This window comes from Talpa occidentalis, unplaced genomic scaffold (genome assembly GCF_014898055.3).
Source record: "Talpa occidentalis isolate TD23 unplaced genomic scaffold, MPIMG_talOcc4v2.1 talOcc4.8, whole genome shotgun sequence".
Taxonomy (NCBI): domain Eukaryota; kingdom Metazoa; phylum Chordata; class Mammalia; order Eulipotyphla; family Talpidae; genus Talpa; species Talpa occidentalis.
The window spans coordinates 12,569,707-12,591,822 of record NW_023605194.1 but is presented as its reverse complement, the minus strand read 5'-3'; the positions used below and the strand labels follow the sequence as shown (position 1 = coordinate 12,591,822).

The following is a 22,116-nucleotide window of genomic DNA, read 5'->3' as shown; positions in this document are numbered from 1 at the left end:
CCATCCCTGACAGCACCCCCTTCCTCAGCAGCACCTCTCTCTGGCCACTACCCAAAACCAGCTGTGAGGTTTTGTGGTTTCATGGAATCTGAGAGTAAGGAAGATAGTGAAAAGAAGATCAATCTGAGATGGCACCGCTTTGAGGCCCAGGGGCTTCTTTGGGTGGGCAACTGTGTTCTGTTAGGCTGATGCTGGGGACGGTCACCTAGCACTAGGAAGAAAAATAGGGCTGAGCAATTTCTAATTAATTTTGTCACATCAATTAGATGTGACAAATGAAGGCCCAAAGACCACAAGGTAGCAATTGGCTGGGGCTGGAGACAGGTGCCTCCTTCCAGCTCCTACCACCCTCCTCACCCCAACCCTTCATGCTCCTGGGCAGGTTTAACCTCAACCACCCCAGGGGAAGATGGATATCTAGGAGAAGAGGACTTGCTGCTCATTGTGAGTCTCCAAAGAGGCCTTTCATGGCACCCCAACATCACAAAGCACCAGGGGCAGGAGCCACAGGCCTGAGATCAGAACACCCAGCAGTCATCAAGCCACTCACCCCACAATACTGTCCGATTGGAAGCTTTCAGGGTGCTGACCAGCTGCCGCCCATCCCGGAAATCTCTCCCGGCTCCAAGCATGTCCTTCACCATCTGAGCGTAAAGGAGGGCCGCGTCGTGAAGGTAGGCCGAGTAGGGGCTCACCTTCAGGGAGGGAGATAAGTGAAGGGCTGGAAAAGCCTCCTGAGGCTGAGCGAGGAGGGGCCGACCCCCTCCTCTTAATGGAGCCCACAGTGCAGGTGCACCGACCCTCCAGGTGCCGATCTGAGCACAAACATATCAGTCTACATTTTCCCTCTGGAGGCCATGTTTTCCCAGTGAGACCACATGATCCCTCAGGTCAGGGACCACCCTTGGGCCGGAGTCAGGAGGGAACATGGTTTACTCAAAGAGGTTGGCCCGGCTACACAGTTGGGGTAAAGCACCTTGACCCCCCTGAATCTCAGCTCGCTTGTTTATAAAATGGAGTTAAAGCCACTGTCATGGTGGAGATAGGGATTGTTACAAGAGACAGAACAGGTGTGCTACCCAGCACTCTACCTGGCACACAGCAGGTCTTTGGCACTTGTTCTTTTCTATTCATTTAATCAACAAAACACAGGTGCCTGCCACGTGCTCAGCCCGGTTCTCCTTGCACAAGGCAGACACGCAGTAGACGACTCCCCAAATATTGGTTGGGGATTGATCAGCCCGGTTCTCCTTGCACAGAGCAGACACACAGTAGACGACTCCCCAAATATTGGTTGGGGATTGATCATCTTTGTTTGATGTTGGGGTTCACAATCAGCCCCTCCTTCAAAGGAAAGTCCTGTGGCCAGTGGCCTGTGTTTATCTTTGACTCAGGGGTCCCCCACATGGGAAGAGCACCAGCCCTGCCCCAGGGCCCAGGGTTTCTCTGTGCCAACATCTCAACGCCCTGTCCCATCAGCCCACAGAGACTGGGGTCACCACTCGCCCAGGGTCTGCCTCCACATTGTCTTCCCCCTGTGCCAGACACCTGCTGCCCCTGGGCTATTGGAGCTGCACGCTGACATGCATTTGTAATCTTGTCCTTGGCATCCTCAGGGAAGAGGAAATTACCATGGTCTGGGTATCTGCTGGAGTTTGTTCTGCTACTTCCATGATGAGACATTCCTGCTAAATTCGATATTTGTTCTAGTCATTGGATATTCAAAGCCACGGCCTGGGAGGCAGATGTCACATCAGTCCCCATTTTACAGGTGAAGACACTGAGGGGCAGGGGACCGAGCAGTTCTCAAGTCCTAGAGTTAGTAAACAGCAGAACTAGGGTAGACACCCAGGTGTCTGGCTCCAAAGTTCATGTGGCCTCTCCTCTAGTGACCTCTGCTTGTACTGAAGTGCCGGTGGTACTGGGGTGCCGATTTCACAAGACAGCTGTTTATTTGGGGCTGTGGATGAGGAGGAGGAGTATGTGTGCATGTGTGTCTGTGTGTGAGAGAGAGAGAGTGAGAGAGAGAGAGAGAGAGACTGGAAAAGGAAGAGGGGAAATAAAAGGGCGAGCTATAAAAAGCCCACCACAAAGATCCTCAGAGATGTGGGGCGTCACACCTGCCGCTCGTTGGAGATGGCGCTGTGGAAGGGCGGCTGCCGCAGTCTTCGGTAGACTTCTGTCCTGAATTTTTCTCCGGGGCCTTCTCCATGGGTGCTGAGGGCGATGAGCAGCACCGACTCATAGACCTTGGGGAAGCGTGTCACCCTCTGACTTGTCAATGCGTCCTTCCAAAAACTGTCCTAAGCATACAGTGTATGAAAATGAAGAAGGACGTAAAAAAATATATAAAATAATTTTAAAAGATTTAAATAAATTTAAAAATAAAATAAAAAATATAATGAACATTAATATTTTTTAAAAACTACTACAGCAATTAAAATTGCTATAATACTGTTTAAAAAAAAAAAAACCGTGCTAAAGGCAGGAAGCAAACGTGGCCATTCTGGAGGCAATGACCTGCGCAATGCAGCTGCATAAAGTCAATGTCATATTTGAATCACTACATTCTGATCCTCAGAAACATGATCACCCTGGGAGGCCCACCTTGCCAGCTCCGCACTGAAGCAGTGAGAAGGAAGCCCCCAAAAATAAGTTAATAAAAACCCCTCTGGGGTGTTAAACGGCACAGAGGCAGAAATCTCACTTTGAACAGTTGGCGGTGAAAACTTGAGAAACTTAGGACTGTGCTTCTTTATTTCTGCTCGTGGCTTACATGGCTTGTTGTTATCAGCATTATTTATACTATCGCTATTGTGAAAGCAATACCAACTCACTCTAGGTAGATCTGGAAGGACAGTAGTTTCTTCCCCAATTTCTCTGTTCTCCCTCCCACTCACTCTGTGAGGTGCACAGATGTTCTCGACACACAGAGAGCTGTGCACACACACATGCACATTTAACTTCCATGTATCATGATACTGCTCATCTGCAGCCTGGTTTTTCCTGTATCAGGAACACTTTTATAGGACAGATTTCTGCTACTCTTTAAAGCAACATGAATTCAGTTGCATGGACATTGTGTGGCAGAGTCTAGCTTTATATTCTTTCTGCCTCTACAAACCAATTTTAATCTGATCATCAAGGTTTTGGGAGAAAGCAAGCAGGGGGTTGTCAAGGCTTCCACACCAAGACCCAGGCCATGCTCTGCTCTTCTCGTGGTCTAAAGGCAGTGGTGAGAGGACAGGTGAAGAGAAAGGGGTAGACAGCAATGAAAAGGAAAGGTGGTAGAAAATTCTGGAAATTTTGGCCTATGTTGTGAAGTTTAGCTGAACAGCCATAGAAATCAGAGACACTTTGAGGGGTCTGAAACACTTCCTAATAAAGATAAAAGAAATCTGGAAGAAACCTGGAACATCATTACATATCTTCCTCTACACCCTTTGCCCCATTTCAGCTTCCTGTAATCGTATAAAACAAACTCATTTTAAAAACATAAAACCAATGGGCAAGTTACACAGTGTATCCATAGCTGAATGTCAGGGGCTTTGTCTGGAAGCCTGCGGTGTCATGCAGCAGGTAAACACTAACTCTCCAAACACTCCCTCACACTGGTCATGTGGGCTTAGACAAGTTATTTCACCTTTCAAGGCCTCAGTTTCCTCACCTGTAAAATGAGGAATGTTTAAGTATCTATCTGTGGGGTAGCATGAGCTGAAATGAGTTTTAATATATCAAGTGGTCCCAGCAGGGCCTGAACCCAGGGGCCCACCATGAGGTGGAGCTGTTGGGTCCCAGTTCTTTGGCCCAGAATCCCCAGAAACCCTGTTTGGAAGACCAGCCATGGCATGAGGGAGCTCTAACATCTTGGTGAGTTGTCTTACTGATCTAAGTGCCAGTTTTTCCATCTGTCAGTTGCAATGCTAATAACATCCAGCTTATAAGGCCATTGGAAAGATCAAGTGCAGCAAAGCCCATGAGTAATGCCTGTGATATCTGCCTTGTGGCGCCCTGAGACCTAGCCAGGGCAATGACGCATGGGACACGTGTAATCTGTGCTGGTAGCCCATACATGGGGCATTTTAAACATTCGTGTCATTACTGAAAGAACCAAACCACCTAAGAATGACCTCCCTGCCCAGTGCATTGGTCTCTCCTGGCCTTGGTTAGGGCCCCAGAGGACACAGGGAGGTGGTAGAAGGCCAGAAACAGAGGTCCACTGTGTCGGAGTCCTTTGGGTAGGTCTCAGCTACCTGGTTGGAGTGCCAGTTCTTCCTCAGCCGGTACTTGCTTCCGTGGGGCACAGAGGACCAGGCTCTAGGGCCGGCTGGTTTGTTCAAGGCCTGACTCAGCCTCTCACTGAGTGTGCAAAAGAACTCGGATTAAGTTCTTTCAGCTCAGTCTGTCCTGATCTTAAGATGAGCACACAAGAGTGCCCACCTCAGAGAGCAGAGAGAGTATTCAGGGAGCTAATATCATCCTGGGCATAGAGAGGACCCTACTCGTTAGCTCTAACTACCCAGGCCACTGAGGGGTCATATGGACCCACCTCCAAGTGCTGCAAAACGATGAAGACAAATTCCCCATTGTTGAAGCCCAGGTCCTCGGCAGCCTGCAGAACAACATTTGCATCCTCTGAGCTGCAGATTAAGATGATAACTGTAAGAGGAGAAAATAGAGACAGGCAATTGCACTCTTACGTACAAACGCGCTCACACACATATGTTGTAAAGTCTAACCTGATGCTACTCCAAATAAGACATAAACGTTTTCTTCCCTTGAGCAATCTTTAGGAATAGGAACTCCTGAACCAGTTTCAGCATCATCCTTCTGGAGCCAGAGCAGCATACTATAAACTGGTGGCTTTTGCTCCATGCATCCAAGATCTTCACTGCAGCTCTCTCCCAAAGTGCAAGTGGAAATAAAAAATTTTAGACAGCCTCCATGCTCTCGTTTCTCCATTTAATTGACTTAGAACAAAAGATCTGGCTTGTGACTCATCAGCCACTCATCAGTTAGGCGGAGTCATGGAGGATCTAGAACTGGGAGCACTCAGACTTCCCAAGTTGGGATGGGAGCAGAAAAGGAGGCTTATAAACCCCCACCACAACAAAAATTGGTGTAATCAGATCTTGATCAATTATTATGCCCAGGCACAATGTTAAGTACTTTACAGACATGACTTAATTTAATCTTCAGGTATGTAGAATGATTGTCTTCAGGTTTTACAGATTTTGAGGCACAGAGAGGTTAAGGTACTTGCCTAGGATCACACAGCTAAATGTGTCAGAGACTATTTTCAAACCTGGGTCTTTCTCAAGAACCGATGCTCTAAGTAATACAAGTCTACAACCCAGTCTTCCTGGAAGATGCATCCAGAATTTATTCTGTTCATCATCACATTATAGCATCTGGGATTTTACTTTAGACAAAAAAAAAATCTAGTTTTGTTGAAAAAAGAAGGAGATTGTTTTTATCTATCATTAATTTTGTATCATTTCCCTTTGATTCTTATATCCAGAGACAAATGAAGTGTTCTTAGTTTTTTGCAAACAATCTGCTTTTCCTATTTGTCTCTCCAAATAGAAATGACAGGAGACTCTTTCCTACTTACCCCTGGCTGTGGATGACATGCTCCTAAGACTCTCCTGAAGGAGGGCTGGCTCGTTGCTGGTACACCTCACACTGGCAGTGATGGTGAAATGAGATTTGAGTTCATTCTCGACAACCCTCCACAACCCATCCACTCCATCCCGGGCAGAAGCCCGATGGTGACTACCAAACACCCCAATGCGTTTGCAGCCCAGGTACTGGAGACTTTTCTGGAGCACCTCACCCACTGTCCGCATGCATGGCACAAGTGTCACATAGGTGTCATACAGGAAGCCATTCTCCAGCTTTGTTGTTTTTCCAACAAAGTCAAACACAGGGATGTTCCACTCAGAGGCCAGCAAACCAATAACCTTGAAAGTAACCAAAAGAATGTGTTTCCATAAAGTAGTTTATGCTAATCTCAAACTTCATTAATAAGGTGTTGACATAATCTTTGGATTCAGTGAATCCATACATCATAGTCTCTTACAAAACTGGGCACTCCTGGGATTTTGACAATGTCTTGGATCCAACTTGAGGATGCAAGCCCTCTGAGCACAAGAATAACAACAGCAAGTATTGATTGAGTGCTTACAGTATGTCAAGCACTCTACTAAAAGCTTATATATGTCATTTCAATTCTTACATCATTTCTGTGTTGAAGATATTATCACTATCCCATTTCATAGATGAAAACACAGAAGCACAGATATGTAAGTTAGAAGGTTAACAAATTGTGTCTCAGGGTTAGAATTTAAGCAATATGATGCCATAGCTACTCACTCTTTTATACTTTTTTTATTTTTTCCCTTATTCATTTCTCCTTTTTTTCCTTTCAAAGTCTACTAGTTACAAGAACTTTGGAGACCTTGCTCTTAAAAGAGCTTATCATCTATTGCAAGAGCTACTACGTATAAACAGCTTTATATACCTAAATATGTCCTGCAATCTTTACAGAAAACAGATTTATAAAAGTTTAGAGAAGTACAAAATTACTTTTTATTTGGGAATTAGGAACATGGAGGGTAGAGTGAAGAGATGTAGAAACACAACAAGGCATTTGTGCTTGACTCCGAAGAATGGATAGGTTTTAGACTGCTAGCAGCATATAAATGGGGAATTTCAGGAGACACAAAGACACCAAGATTCAAATTCAAATGTGTAGTACCCAATAATGGTAGTTGCATGAATTTTTGAGAGGGAAAAATGTGATGTTATTTCCTATCCAATCTTTGCATCAAACCCCCCCCAGATCATGAGATACTCAAGGAGGTTAGCACAGGAAATTCCCTTAACTCAAAAATACAAATTATTCTCTTCTCTCATTTTCTTGTCCCAGTTTATTTTAACCTGTCCTGTTCATTCCTCCCACTTACTTTTGCCATCCCTGAATAATTTATTGTAAACGCCAAGGGGATACAAATAAGTTTTACTTTTCTATTTAAAACCAAACATTCATTTTCTTCTTAATTTTTCTGAACCTGACAATATGAGAGTGAACAGTAAGAGTCTATATCCAACAGCACTGTCTAATCAACAAGTCTGCTAGTGTATATCAGAATAAGTGATTTGAAAGTCTTTCTTTAAAGAGGCTATTAACTGTTCTAGTTACATGGTCTAATTACATCTCAAAGAAATATTACCCAAGAGCCACATTACCATTACTTATACTAATGTCATCTTTGTCAAGGATTATTCAAATCTGAGACCTCCCTGGTAGCACAATGATAAGGTCCCAGCAGTATCCATCTATCGCCAGCCACTGCAACATGAGTTTGATGCAGCCAGGGAGCTGCTGACCCACATATGGTGCAGCAGACCTCTCCTGTTTTGCCCGCTGCTCCCCTCAGCAATGTATTTTAGTGGGGATGCCTGTTCTGCTCCCCATTCTGTCTCTGGTGAATCCTCTCACCCCCCACACCTTTGGCCTGCCCTCCGGTTCTTCCATGCATAAATAAATTAATCTTAAAAAAAATCATCACTGACTTTGAAAAAAAGAGATTATTCAAATTCACACCATCATCTTGAAGACCACCCTTTACAGTGAGAACTCAGTCCACAATTTATAGCAGACTTTACACTCTACCTCTGCTGCTTCTGGACAAGCTGGTCCAAACAGGGCAGAAATCTGTTCTCTCTGGACCTGGTAGGTGAAAATAGCCAGAGATTCCTTGGCACTGCAGGCTGAGTTGGTATAAGTGAACTCCCAGCTGTAGTTCCCCAGGTCTGCCAGTTCCACATTGATCTTGTCCAAGGCAATCTGGAGGCCTGCGCCCAGCCTCTGCACACTGAATGGATACGAGATATTCCAAGGGGCGTGCAGCCCCACAGTGATTTTAGCAGCCTCGAGCCAAGTCACCAGCACACAGACAAACAGGGTCAGAAGTAGTGTTGGGGGGGCAGCACGAGAGTCAACCCCCAAAGATAGCCTAGATGCTAGAGGGGCTTCAGCACCTGTCCTGGGAGCCATGATGGTGTCAGGCACCTGGGTCACTACAGAACTGACAGGCTCGGCCTCCTGACCTCTCATGCCTGGACCTTAAATGAGAGCGTAGAGCTCCCTGAGGACCACAGCTTGCTTTGTATTCAGTTCTGTTAATTAACTGCAACCTTTCCTTTCAGAGTCAGTCCTAACACACCTGGAAGCAGCAAGCTTGCAGGTAAAGGCCAGGACAAGGAAGACCTAGGGCCATGTGATCATTAAAAGGGCTATTTCAAATGTGCATAAATTGACCTAGAAAAATAGTCACAGTTTATTAGTCACCGTGTATTATGCAAGGAAGCCCACGTAGAACTATATGGACATGCTCCATTTTTGCTGTTTTTAAAAAGCACACAAAGTTGCATAGCAAAGATTATATATACAACAAACCATTAAAAGTGGCTCTCCCTGAGCCATGGGAATGATGGGTGGGGAGAGGGGTTTCTTCTCTTCCCTTAGCTTCATTTTTCTATTTTTGTCTTAATGCCCTTGCAATCTAGGAGAAAAGGGAATGCTTTAAGTAAAAATAAGCCCTACAAGAGGGGGGCGGAGCAACATGGCGGCGAGGAGACGCTGCGAGTAAGATCTCCCATTAAAAAAAGTGAATAGGGAGGAAAAGCGGCAGGTCCCAGTGAGAACTGGGACACGGAAGATAAACAGGTGACGCCAGCGAACTGCCCGAAGAAGAAAGTGGCCATAAAAGAGGACTAGAAGGGAGGGAAGCGCAGAACCCTGCTCCCCTCCCCCGCCCACAGAGGCGGCACTCTCCGACCGGCAGAGAGGAGGAAACAACAAACCAAAACGACCAACAAGAACAAACGACGCAGCAAGCGGGACTGTGAGCGGAAAGGAACTATTGCAGCCACCACACCCCGTGAACGGGAGCTGAGGCGAACCCTGCAGGATCCGCCGCGGCGGTGAGCGAACGGCTCCGGGCGCCATTAGAGAAGAACAAAGACCCCGGGAGACGCGCACACAGCCCGGGCTGCCGGTAAGCCTGCGCGGGAAACGCGGCGCGCCTGGCGCGCTTGAAAAGCAAGTGCAGACCGGGATCGCGGCTGCCCAGGTCCCCGCGCCTGCGACCTAGGCTTGCGGGGAGACGACCTAGGCTTGCGGGGAGACGCACGGAGGTCCTCACTGAGGTGAAGGTCCCTCCCTGAGTAAGCAGGAACCAGGCGCCCAGGCACGGGAGCCGGGTGCAAAAGGCGCCATTCCCGCGCCACTGAACTGGGCTACAGCCCGCGTCCTGGACCTGAGGGCTTTGAACTGAGACCCGGGGCACGAAAATTCGGGGCGTGGTTTCTCCACGACGGTGGGGCACAAGGCAGACACAGCACCCCAAAGCTGTTGAGGTGTACCCTACCATTCCCGCTCTGTTCTCTGTCCCACGGGGTGGGGGGAGGCGAAAAACAGCCCCCCAAGGACAATAGGAGAGATCTCTGGCGCCACCTAGCGACCAGGAAAAAAAAAAGTCACTAACACCCTATAAAACAGGACATTTCTTAAGTCTGCTTGAAAAGGGCAGAAGGTTTCTGGAGGACCCAGTGGCCAGCCGGGAAGTTATTCCACGCCAGGCCCCTTCCGACCAGCAGTCTGAGCCCACAGAGGGAGCAGGCACCCACGTCCGGGGCAGACCGGGTGCGCAGAAGAGTGTGCCTGAAACCGGAGGCGCAGGGACTGCATCCCGCTTCGCCATTTGAGAACAGGGACATTTCTTCAGTAAAAACTGCCTAAAACCAGCAGAAAGCTCCCCCAGAAGACAGAGATGGCTCCTGGAAGAGCCAGAGGGGAGCGGAGAAGTTCACCCAAGATGTCAGTCAGTCCGAGCAACACAGTGTCCCAACGCATACGACAAATTAGAAAACAGACAGTAGGGAGTAGAAGAACCACACGCAACCTAAAAACTCCTCAGGAAAGAAGCACACCACAAAAAGAAAACCACTCCCCAGATTGCAACGACAGCAACTTGGAAGAACTTCTGAGCCTTCCAGAAAGAGAATTTAAAATTGCCATGATTAAAAAAGTGATAGATCAGAAGAAGGAAATTGAGTCCCTAAAGAGGGAAGTAAGAGAAATGCAGGAGATCAAAGAATTAATGGAGGAACTAAAGAACTCTGGGAAAAGCAATGAAAGCAGAATAGATGAAATGGAAGAACGAATAAGTAATCTTGAAGACACAGAAATAAAAAGAACCAAAACAGAAAAGGAAAGAGAAGTACGAAGGAAAAAGAATGAAGAAAGACTTCGGGAACTATCTGACTCCATGAGGAAAGGAAATATAAGAGTTATAGGAATTCCAGAAGGAGAGGAGAGAGATGTAGGAACAGAGAAAATATTCATGGATATAATTGAAGAGAACTTCCCAAATGAGAAGAAGGAGCTGAAAATTGATATACAAGAAGCAAGAAGAACACCAAACTTCCACGACAAAAGGAAAAACACAGCAAGACACATAATAGTAAAGCTCCCAAGAATCCAGGACAAGGAAAAAATAATGAAGCTGACAAGAGGGAAGAAACAGATAACATTCAAAGGAAAACCAATCAGGCTGACATCAGACTTCTCTGAAGAAACACTACGGGCAAGGAGAGAGTGGAGGGACATAGTCAACAGACTCCAAGAAAACAGATGCCAACCAAGAATACTCTATCCCGCAAAGCTCTCTTTCCTCCATGAAGAAAGAATATGGACCTTCCCAGACAAAGAGAAACTCTGGAATTTCATTGCGACTAAACCCCCACTCCAAAAAATACTACAAGGAATCCTAAAGCCAGAACCTCAGAGGGACGAATAACAACGAAAGAAGACCAAAAAAAAAAAAAGTTATTAAAAGAATAAATAAATAAAATCAAAGGAAAGACAAACATAATGGCAAATACAGATGCTAACATAGCAATATTAACTCTAAATGTAAATGGACTAAACTCTTCAATAAAAAGACACAGAGTTGCAGCCTGGATTAAGAAACAAAACCCAACCTTTTGCTGTCTCCAGGAAACACATTTAGCTACAAAAGATAAAAATAGGCTCAAAGTCAAAGGATGGAAAACAATCCTACAAGCAAATGGGCCAAAAAAGAAAGCAGGAACAGCTATACTTATATCAGATAAAACAGACTTCAAACTCAAAAAAATAAAAAGAGACCCCAATGGTCACTACATTATGATTAAGGGGACAATACTTCAAGAAGAAATAACACTCATTAACATATACTCACCAAACGAAAGAGCACCAAAATATATCAGACAACTGTTGTCCTCTCTGAAAACAGACATCAGAGAAAACACATATGTAGTGGGAGACTTCAACACACCACTATCAACAATGGATAGATCAACAAGACAAAAAATAAGTAAAGAAACTAAAGCTCTAAATGAGGACCTAGAGCATTTGGGCTTAACAGACATCTATAGAACACTAAACCCAAAAAAAACGGAGTACACATTTTTCTCAAGCGCACACGGATCATTCTCCAGGATCGATCACATACTGGGGCACAAGACAAACATCAACAGATACACCAAGATTGAAATCATACCAACCATCTTTTCTGACCACGAAGGCATCAAACTAGAAATAAATCATAAAAAGAAGGCAAGGAACTATCCTACCTCATGGAGATTAAAAGCCACACTACTGGAAGACCACTGGACTAACGAGGAGATCAAAGAAGAAATTAAAAAATTCTTTGAATTGAATGACAAGGAGGACACCAATATCCTAAATGTATGGGATGCAGCAAAAGCAGTAATAAGAGGAAAATATATAGCAATAGAAGCTCACATCAAAAAACAAGAAAGAACTCAAAGAAACAACCTAATCTCGAAGCTCAAAGATCTAGAAAAAGAACAACAAAAAAACCCCAGAACCAGTAGAAGAAAAGAAATAATAAAAACCAAAGCAGAAATAAATGAAATTGAAACTAAAAAAACAATCCAAAAGATCAATGAAACCAAGAGCTGGTTCTTTGAAAAAATAAATAAAATAGACAAACCCTAGCCAGGCTCACAAAGGAAAAAAGGGAGAAAGCACAAATACACAGAATCATAAATGAAAGAGGAGAAATCACAACGGACACAGCAGAAATCAAAAGAATAATCAGTAACTACTATGAACAGTTATATGGAAACAAGTTCAACAATCTAGAGGAGATGGACAAATTCCTACAACTCTACAATCACCCAAAGCTAGATAAAGAAGAAATAGAACACCTAAACAGACCAATTACAAGCAGCGAAATTGAAATGGTAATTAAAAACCTCCCCAAAAAAAAAGCCCAGGACCTGATGGATTTACAAATGAATTCTACCAAACATTCAGAGACGAATTAGTGCCTATCCTTCACAAACTCTTCCAAAAAATTGAGAAGGAAGGGACAATACCAAACACGTTCTATGAAGCCAATATTACACTAATACCAAAACCGAATAAGGACAACACAAAAAAGGAAAACTATAGGCCAATCTCCCTAATGAACACTGATGCAAAAATCCTCAATAAAATTTTAGCTATCAGAATCCAACAATGTATCCATAAGATAATTCACCACGACCAAGTTGGATTCATTCCAGGGGCACAAGGATGGTTTAACATCCGAAAATCAATCAACGTTATCCAACACATCAACAAAAAGAAATATAAAAACCATATGATAATATCAATAGATGCTGAGAAAGCTTTCGACAAAGTGCAACACCCATTCATGATAAAAGCCCTTGAAATTCTTGGGATACAAGGAACATACCTCAACATCATAAAGGCCATCTATGAGAAGCCAACAGCCAGTATCATTCTCAATGGTGAAAAGCTGAAAGCAATTCCATTAAGATCTGGAACAAGACAAGGATGTCCACTCTCACCACTGCTTTTCAATATAATACTGGAAGTCCTAGCCAGAGCAATAAGACAAGAGAAAGACATCCAAGGAATCCAAATAGGAAAAGAAGAAGTCAAACTAGCACTATTTGCAGATGATATGATAATATACATAGAGAACCCCAAAATCTCCACAGAAAAACTAATTCAACTCATCAATCAATTCAGTAAAGTGGCAGGATACAAAATCAACACGCAAAAGTCAGTAGCCTTCCTATACACAAACAATAAATCTGAAGAAGAAGAAATCAAAAAAACCACCCTTTTATTATCGAAACAAAAAAAATCAAATATTTGGGAATAAATCTAACAAAAGAGGTAAAGGACCTATACAAAGAAAACTATAAAACACTGTTAAAAGAAATAGAAGAAGACACAAAGAAATGGAAAGACATCCCCTGCTCATGGATTGGAAGAATAAACATTATTAAAATGGCCATCCTACCAAAAGCAATATACAGATTCAATGCTATTCCAATCAAAATCTCAATGGCATTCTTCAAAGAAATAGAACAATTATTGATGAAATTCATATGGAATCACCAAAAACCCCGAATAGCCAAAGCTCTACTGAAAAAAAAAGAAGGAAATGGAGGCATCACACTCCCAGACTTCAAACTATACTACAAAGCCATAATCATCAAAACTGCATGGTATTGGAACAAGAACAGACATACAGACCAATGGAATCGAATAGAAAATCCAGAAATAAACCCACAGATTTATGGTCAACTAATCTTTGACAAAGGAGCAAAGACTATGCATTGGAGCAAAGAAAGTTTGTTCAATAAATGGTGCTGGGAAAACTGGGTCGCTACATGCAAAAGAATGAAGCTTGACCACTACCTCACACCATACACAAAAATCAACTCAAAATGGATTAAAGAACTAGACATAAGACCTGAAACCATAAAATACATAGAAGGAAATATAGGCGAAACACTACGGGATTTGCACATCAAAGACATCTTTACAGACACATCACCCAAAGCAGTGATAGTGAAGAGAAAGATAAACAGCTGGGACTACATCAAATTAAAGAGCTTCTGCACAGCAAAAGAGACAATAACAAAAACAAAGAGAAACCCCACTAACTGGGAGAACATTTTTGCACCCAACACTAATGATAAAGGACTGATCACAAAAATCTGCAAAGAGCTGATGAGACTCAGCAACAACAAAGAAAATAATCCAGTCAAAAAATGGGCAGAAGAGCTAAAAAGAAACTTCTCTGAAGAGGAAATGAAAATGGCCAACAGACATATGAAAAAATGTTCAACATCACTTGTAATCAGGGAAATGCAAATCAAAACTACCATGAGATACCATCTCACACCAGTGAGAATGGCACATATTAAAAAAACTAGCAACAACAAATGTTGGCGAGGATGTGGAGAAAAAGGAACTCTTGTGCACTGTTGGTGGGAGTGCAAACTGGTCCAACCACTATGGAGAGCTGTGTGGAGATTTCTGGACCTACTAAACATAGAGCTTCCATATGATCCAGCAATTCCACTCCTAGGTATTTACCCAAAGGACACAGAAACATCAATTCCAAAGAGCACCTGCACTCCTATGTTTATAGCAGCACTGTTTACAATAGCTAAGCTTTGGAAACAACCCAATGCCCAAAAATAGATGACTGGATCAAGAAGATGTGGTACATATATACCATGGAATATTACTCAGCATTCAAAAAAGATAAACACATGCAATTTGCAGCAACATGGATGGCACTGGAAGGGATCATGCTCAGCGAAATAAGCCAAAAGAAAAAGAAAAATACCGGATGGTCTCACTCATAGCAGGAATCTAGAAAACTTAAATAAGGGACCAGGAAAATGAATATAAGAAAGTGAAAATCAAAATCAACAAAAAAACTATGAACCAGAGACACTTTTTGGGGGGTGGGGGGGGAGGGGAAGGAAGGATTGGGGTCAGAATGGGGCGTTTGCAATTGTATGGGGGAATATAAAAATAAAATTTAATATTTAAAAAAATAAATAAATAAAATTGAGCTGAAAACATAAAAAAAAAAAAAAAAAAAAAAAATAAGCCCTACAAGCCATTATTTGTGGAGTGAAAGCATGGAGCAGTGGTGATAAATGATGCTGTCTGGGGGCCTGTAGAGGCAGGAAGTGACATTGAGCAGGTTTTCTGATCCAGCAGACCGGGTGAAAGAGTAGTCAGAGGTCTTTTATTGGGGTTCACCAGGCATATGGCAGGCAGGGGTGCTGGGGGGCCGGGAGGCTGGCAGGACTCCCAGCCCCCAGCAAGTTTTCACTCTATCTGGGCTCTCTGGCCTTCTCTGCTTCTGCTTCTTTGCTTCTCTCTCGGCTTCTCTTTCAGCTGCTGCTGGCATCCCGTGACATCACCCTTAAAAGCCCAGTCTCAGCCCAGGTGAATCCCATCTACCTATGCCCACACCCTATTCCAGGTGCCCACCATCAGGCATGCATTCAGGACCGCAAGGATACATCATCTATCCTGATGGCGGGAGGTTCAGAAAAGCCTGACATTTTTCCTTACCCTACAGGGCCTCATATTTCTAGGCAACTGACTTGCCTCTGAGGGCACCAGTGATTCTCTGCTGAGCCCAGCACCCTCTGCTTCTCCATTGCTCTCAGAGGAGAGAGGCCACAGTCTGGGTAGTGCTGTCACAGTTGCCAGCCCACCTTTTTTGCTGATGTGTCCTTGATTGGCTGGAACAGAAAGGCCTGAGGTTAAAACCAGCTGATGGGGCTTTATCGGGACTGTGTTAGCTGGAGGGACACACCATTCTCCATTTTGCTTCTCCAACATTCCTCCCTTCTAGGAAGTCTTCAGCCTACAAGAAGCCAGGTTGGAGGAGGGAGTCAGGCCATGTTGTTTCATCTGGTGATGCTTTGATACAGAAGTCATCTGGGCTGGCCAGCAGGCAAGAACTTGATTCTCTCTCTCCACCCTTGGGGATAGCACTTTGGTTCCTACTTAACTATCCTTTCTCTATTTCCTGGAAAGACTTTTCCAGAGGGAGGGTGCTTTCTGCCTGATTTCTGCTTTCCTCAGCCAGTCTGACCACCTTAGGCCATAAACCAGATAGATATAGGCCAGCTGTTCAGCACCCAAGATCGAATAAGATTACCTGTGTCCAGGTCCTGTTGGTCTCAGGGTTTTGAAATACTGCTAGCATTTTTCTAGCAGCCCTTCCTCCCCTCCTGTGTGCCCCCTCCCTTCCTTCAATTTGCAAATCTGTGTCCTGGTAGCTTTGTGTTGAAAGAAAAGGTGAAGGTCTGGAATGTGTGTTTGGACTTTTCCAGAAAGTGAGAGGCAGAAAAAGGTTAAGTTTGGACTACTTGGAATACACTGAGATGTAATCGCCTTGAGGGAAAAGAGAGGCAGCCCTCGCCCAGCCCCCACACACCCTCTGGCTTCTGGTTGTGTGTTCTGGGAAAAGGTAGAAACCTCAGGCTTCAGAAGTTAGTAAGAAAGACTGTGTCTGTTTTTTGGGAACTGCCCTGGAAGCTGAGGGGTTAAACCTCAGGGCTATCACCAGGAAGGTCCACTGCAATTGCCTGAGTCCAGGGAGCTGACCCACATGGGGCAGCAGACCTCTACTGTTTTGCCCACTGCTCCCTTTAGCGGTGTATTTCAGTAGATCTTCCTGGTCTGCTCCCTCCCTACTCTGTCTCTGCTGAATCCTCTGGCCTGCACCTCTGTTCTACACAAAAATAAATAAATAAAATCTTAAAAAAAAAAAAAACTGGTTTCTGTGATGTAGGCAAACAGCAGAGGGCAGAGACCTCTGCCCTGCCCAGCTTCCTGCCCTAAAATCTGAGGACACATGGAGCTGTGCTCCATGGCGACAGCACACTTCTCTTCAGGTCTTACTTGCAGGTTCCTAAAGTGAACGTTCCTGAAAGTCAAGCACACTTTGTACCAATCATCCCAGAAATAAGACTTTAAAATGTGGCTGTTACCTGTCAGGGTGTGAACTGCAAACTTCCCTGTTGTGTTCTCAGCACTTGCAAACAGTGGTAATGTGTGAAGCTCCTGGTGAGTAAATGTTTGAGGAGCCAAAGGGAAGTGGCCAAAAGGCTGAACCCATGCAGAGAGGGGGAGCATGCTTCTTAGATCTGCAGCCTCGGAGATCCCTGGATCCCAAAGCCGCTCCTTCAGGGAGAGGACAGGTAGGGGGTTTGCCTTTCTTTTTTTTTTTTTTTTTTTTTTTAGTAAATTAAAAATATATATATTTTATATAATTCTTACATCATTTTTCATTTTTGCACAATGTATGCATTTTAATTTTGGTTATATTCTCCAAACAATTGCACCCCCCCTTGTTTTGACCCTAGTCCTTCCTCTCCCCGCCCCTCCCCTATACCCCCCCCATAGTGTGTCTCTGGTTTATAGCTGCTTGTTGATTTTGATTTTTACTTTGTATTGATTAGTCTTTTTTCCTGATCCCTTATTTAGGTTTTTCTAAATTCCTGCTATGAGTGAGACCATCCGGTATTTATCTTTTTCTTTCTGGCTTATTTCGCTGAGCATGATCCCTTCCAGCTCCATCCATGTTGCTGAAAATTGCATGAATTTATCTTTTTTGATTGCTGAGTAATATTCACCCCATTGTGAATATGTACCACATCTTCCTGATCCAGTCATCTATTTTTGGGCATTTGGGTTGTTTCCAAAGCTTAGCTATTGTAAATAGTGCTGCTATAAACATGGGGATGCAGGTGCCCTTTGGAATAATGGTTTTGCCTTTCTGATGAGGAAGCTGCTCTTCTGTGTGAATCATAGAGTCCCCTCCTAGGGGCTTTGTCACTGCCGTACTTAGCTGCCTGCTATTCATTCATGCTGTTGGAATGACCTTCCCTCTGTCCTGCCACGTGGTTCTCTCACCTGCTTCTACCAGGAATGGGCCCTTGAAGTCTGAGCATTTGCTTTTGACAACCTGGGGCTTTCATCAATACTTACACCTTTTCCTCCAGCTACCATCTGAAGCCGGGTAGAGTGGCCTGACCTAATGGCAGATTTCTGATCTGAATATTTGTGATCTGAATATTTATATCATGGTCTTGGATCCTGCCCCTCCTTAGAGGACTCCCCTCCTCCCCCATAACACCTTACTGTGAAGAGCAAAGCTTGCCGTAAGTAACGGGGAGGATGGGCAGCTGCCTGCTCAGACTTCTCAGTCAGACACAACTTGATTAACAGTGATTTCCCAAGTCATGTTCCATAAATGTAAGTTTTCCAAGAATCCCTTTGTTGTGACAGTGTCCCAAACACTGAGCAGATAAAGATGGTGTGTTTCTGTAGTGACCAGGTACTTCTGACTCATGAGAATGACAACTTCCCCCGCTGAGCCCGGGAGGGCCTGTGGGTGCTAGGCTGGGCATCCCGCAGCTTCTCGCTAGTACAAAACCCATTTACAAGGAGGCAGGATGTCCCTTCTGCCTCCTCCACCCTCTTTGCTTCTTGTCAGGAGAGACCAGAACCCCTCCCACTTCCTGGCATTTCCGTTCTGCTATTAAAGACTCCCAAATAGCTCCCTAGCCAAGCACACCGTGTTGCTTTCCCCTGCTGTGGACTCCAGGAACCCAGGCTGCAAAGCAGAGGATGCCGTCCTTTAAGGCTGAGCCTATGCCTTGCAAAGAGCTAGGATGGATGCTCCTCTCCGAGGTTTCTCCCCACCCTCCTGCAGGAGGTGTAGGGGTAGAATGGTTGGGAGCACAGGTTGGCAATGAGTCTTACACTGGTTTGGACATACTTACCATCTGCACCTCAATTTCCTCAATAGTAATGCCACTGATGAGTTCACATGAGGGTCAGATGAAGTAATGGGACACCTAGCATGGTGCCTGCCTGAATAATAGTGAGTAGTAGCAGTTTCCTAACAAGACTGTGGCTTCAGCCACAAACCCCAAAAACTAGGGAGCAGGTGCTTTGTCAACACAAAGGCACACATGCTGCTATAGAAACTAGAACAACAGGTAAAAGGCAACTTCGGTTCACCCAGAGAAGTTACAACATGTTTACCACTGCCACAGGGTAACACCACATCTTCCTAATACACTGTGGGCATTAAGAAAAGGACCTTTGTCTCAATCAGCATTGTCCAAGAAAAATAGAGTATGAGCCACTTACATCATTTTAAATTCCAAACACACACATTTAAAAAAGTAAAAGAAACACATGAGATTATATACTTGGTATATTCTAATATCACATCAACATGCAATTAATTTTTTTAATTTTTTTAGAGGCATGTTTTATTTGTTTGTTTGTTTATTTATACAAGCACTGGGTACAATCAGAAGCGCGGGAGGGTGAGAGAATTCACCAGAGCCAGAGCAGGGAGCAGAGCAGGCAAAAGGACCGAAGTACACTGCTGCGGGGAGCAGCGGGCGGCAGGAGAGGTCTGTGCGCCATGTGGGACCCTCCTCCGGTGGCCGGGGAGCAGCCGGGGATCGAACCGTCGCCGCAGAGGCCGCGGGCAGCCTCGCAACCCAGCGCTCAACCACTGCGCCACCAGGGAGGCCCCAATTAATTTTTTTTTTTAATTTGAAAGGTGATTTTTCTTCCTAAGCTCTGTGTGTATATTGTCCCTAAGCACATCTCCATGCAGACTTGCTCTATTTCAAGTGTCCGTAGCAACTGAGCTGCTGTGGCTACTGGTTTCAGCATTTGATAGAGTGCGTCTGAACCTTCACCCTAAGCTACCATTCTGGAGAGAGAAGATAGTACTGCTGGGAGATAGTGTTGTTTCCTGTGGGGTTGGCAAGGTTCTGGTCATGTAGGACTGATATCTCACTTGAGTGTCTTCACACATTCTACCTACTTTTTAAATGCTCTTGGGAAGTTCTTGCTGTAATGGAGCAAATGGCCTATGTCCCTGTGTTCTAACCTTACTGGAACACGGAATGGTGTGTGACTGAGAACAGTATCTGTAGGTGGCATGAGACCCCAAAGACCCTTCCATGAGCACACACCCAGCCACCGAGGGCTGAGAGGTCAGTATCTCTTGAACCACCAGTGTGCATGGCTCACGAGATGAGAATCTCGGGTCTGCAAGGCAATTTACTATGTGTGTTCATGTGCTGCATGTGTGTATGGAGTGATGGTGGCCTATCTGGGCCTGTTTTTATTGCAATCTGTGCAAACACCTTTCTTGTCCACCAAGTTGCTCACGATTGGGTAACACTTCCTTCCCACAGAGCGTAAGTGGCTTCGATAGCTCAGGTTCCCCACGCTATTGTTGTCAGGGATCTGAGTTGAGCAAAATGAGCTGCTGCAGACACTGAGCTGTGGGGTTAAGTCCTCGCATGTGTACCACAAAGCTTCACAGTGCAGCGCTGATGGTGAGTCCTGGAGGCTCTCACAGCACAGCAGACAGCTACCACCACACAGAAAGATCTAGCAGGGGCTGTATGTCAGATGCATGGTGCATTGACCTCCCATTGAATGAAATGAGCTCAGTGGTAGAAAGGAGGTCCAGGCAGATGGGAAGCCCTTCGAGGTAGGGAAAACGTAGCTGTTGTTCTCCCTTTTGTTTTGAGTCCACGTGGCTGGCATTGGGTCCTGATAGCTTTGAAGCAACAATCCTTAATTTTCTTTGAGAAACCAGTGAACAATCCCAAGTGAAACGCACATATAAATATACCAGTTTGTAAGTGTTTTTGAAATGGATTATACTCAGTGATGGATACATGCTTGGACCTGGCTTCAAGACTACTTGAAATTTGACTCTGACACTTTGCCAATTCTCAGCTTCATGCCTTGGGCAAGCTACTTGACCTTTCTTAGTCTTTCCTCTTGTGCAAGTGGTAACAACATCTTCATAGGGTTGTTGTGAGGTTACATTAGATATTGCAGACAAAACTTTAGCACAGTACCACCACAGGGAAAGTGCTCAATCAAGCTCAAAACGTGGCCATCTGGAAGGCTGCTTCTTCATAAAGAAACTGGTATGAGAACCTTAGATCGCTACTTAGTAAGGTGTACTTTGAACGTCATTAGCTTTTTGAAATAGCAGATAACCAAGGAAAGGGTGGGTATGGCATTCCAGTCACTGGAATGGCCAATTATGACATTTGGTAAGGGAACATTTAAGGAACTTTGTCCCTTCCTGTTCACATCTCAGCAAAAGGGTAAACTTCAAAGTCAACTCTGCCATGTGGGAAGCTAAAGGTCAGTCCATCTCAGCTATATTATTGCCCTCTTCGTGCCATCACAACCTCTGCCCTACTGTACAGCTAACTCTAGGAAAGGACTCTCACCTCCTTTTCTTTTTTTTTTTTTAAAAAGATTTATTTATTTATGCATACAAGAGCTGGGGTACAGGCCAGAGGTGTGAGGGGGTGAGAGGATTCACCAGAGACAGAGTGGGGAAAGAACAGGCAGATATACTGAAATACACTGCTGAGAGGATCAGTGGGTGAGTCAGGAGAGGTCTGCTGTGCCATGTGGGTAGCTCCCTGCCCGGGGATCAAACTTGTGCTGCAGTGGCTGCAGATACATTCATAGGTTGCATCTTAAACCCTTGCACCACCAGGGAGGCCCACCTCCTTTCTTTCTAATCCATCATTTTAATTTTTATGTAAATACACACCATATACAAAATTCACTCAAAAGGATAAAACACCTAGAAGAAAACAGAAAAAACACTTCATAACATTGGCTTTAATGACATCTTTGTGGATTCATCTCTAATAGCAAGAGAAACAAAAGATAATATAAACAAATGGGACTATATTAAAGTAAAAGTTTCTGCATCACTAAAACAAAACGACACCTACTGAGTGGGAGAACATATTTGCACACTGTACATCTGATAACTCAACAAAAAGAAAACAATAATCCAATCAAAAACAGGGCCAAAGAAATAAATAGACACTTCTCCAAAGAAGACATATAGATGGCCAATAAGCACATTTTTTAAAATGCTTTTATTTTAATGCTTTTATTTAAACGCATATTTTAACTTATCAGGGAAATACAAATCAAATCCACAATGAGGATACCATTTCACACCTGTGAGAATGACCCAAATCAAGAAAAATAAAAAAATATAAAACAACAGAAACAGCAAATGTTGGTGAGGTGGACGGAAAGGAATTCTCAACACTGTTGATAAAAATGTACTACGGGGCCTCCCGGTGGCGCAGCGGTTGAGCGCTGGGTTG

At 44.4% G+C, this 22,116-nt stretch overlaps 1 protein-coding gene across 1 annotated transcript in view; it reads right to left on the bottom strand.

Annotated features, from left to right (window-relative positions):
- The window catches only part of LOC119233656 (guanylate cyclase 2G-like), a 39,299-nt gene extending 31,237 nt beyond the window's left edge, over window positions 1-8,062 (bottom strand). The window contains exons 1-5 of the mRNA XM_054690114.1: window positions 7,679-8,062; window positions 5,615-5,963; window positions 4,550-4,659; window positions 2,121-2,303; window positions 551-695 (exon numbers count right to left, since the gene is read on the bottom strand). Of these exons, the coding sequence (XP_054546089.1) occupies window positions 551-695; window positions 2,121-2,303; window positions 4,550-4,659; window positions 5,615-5,963; window positions 7,679-8,062 (1,171 nt within the window). The remainder of the gene's footprint in view (window positions 1-550; window positions 696-2,120; window positions 2,304-4,549; window positions 4,660-5,614; window positions 5,964-7,678) is intronic.
- Between the last annotated feature and the right edge of the window lie 14,054 nt (window positions 8,063-22,116).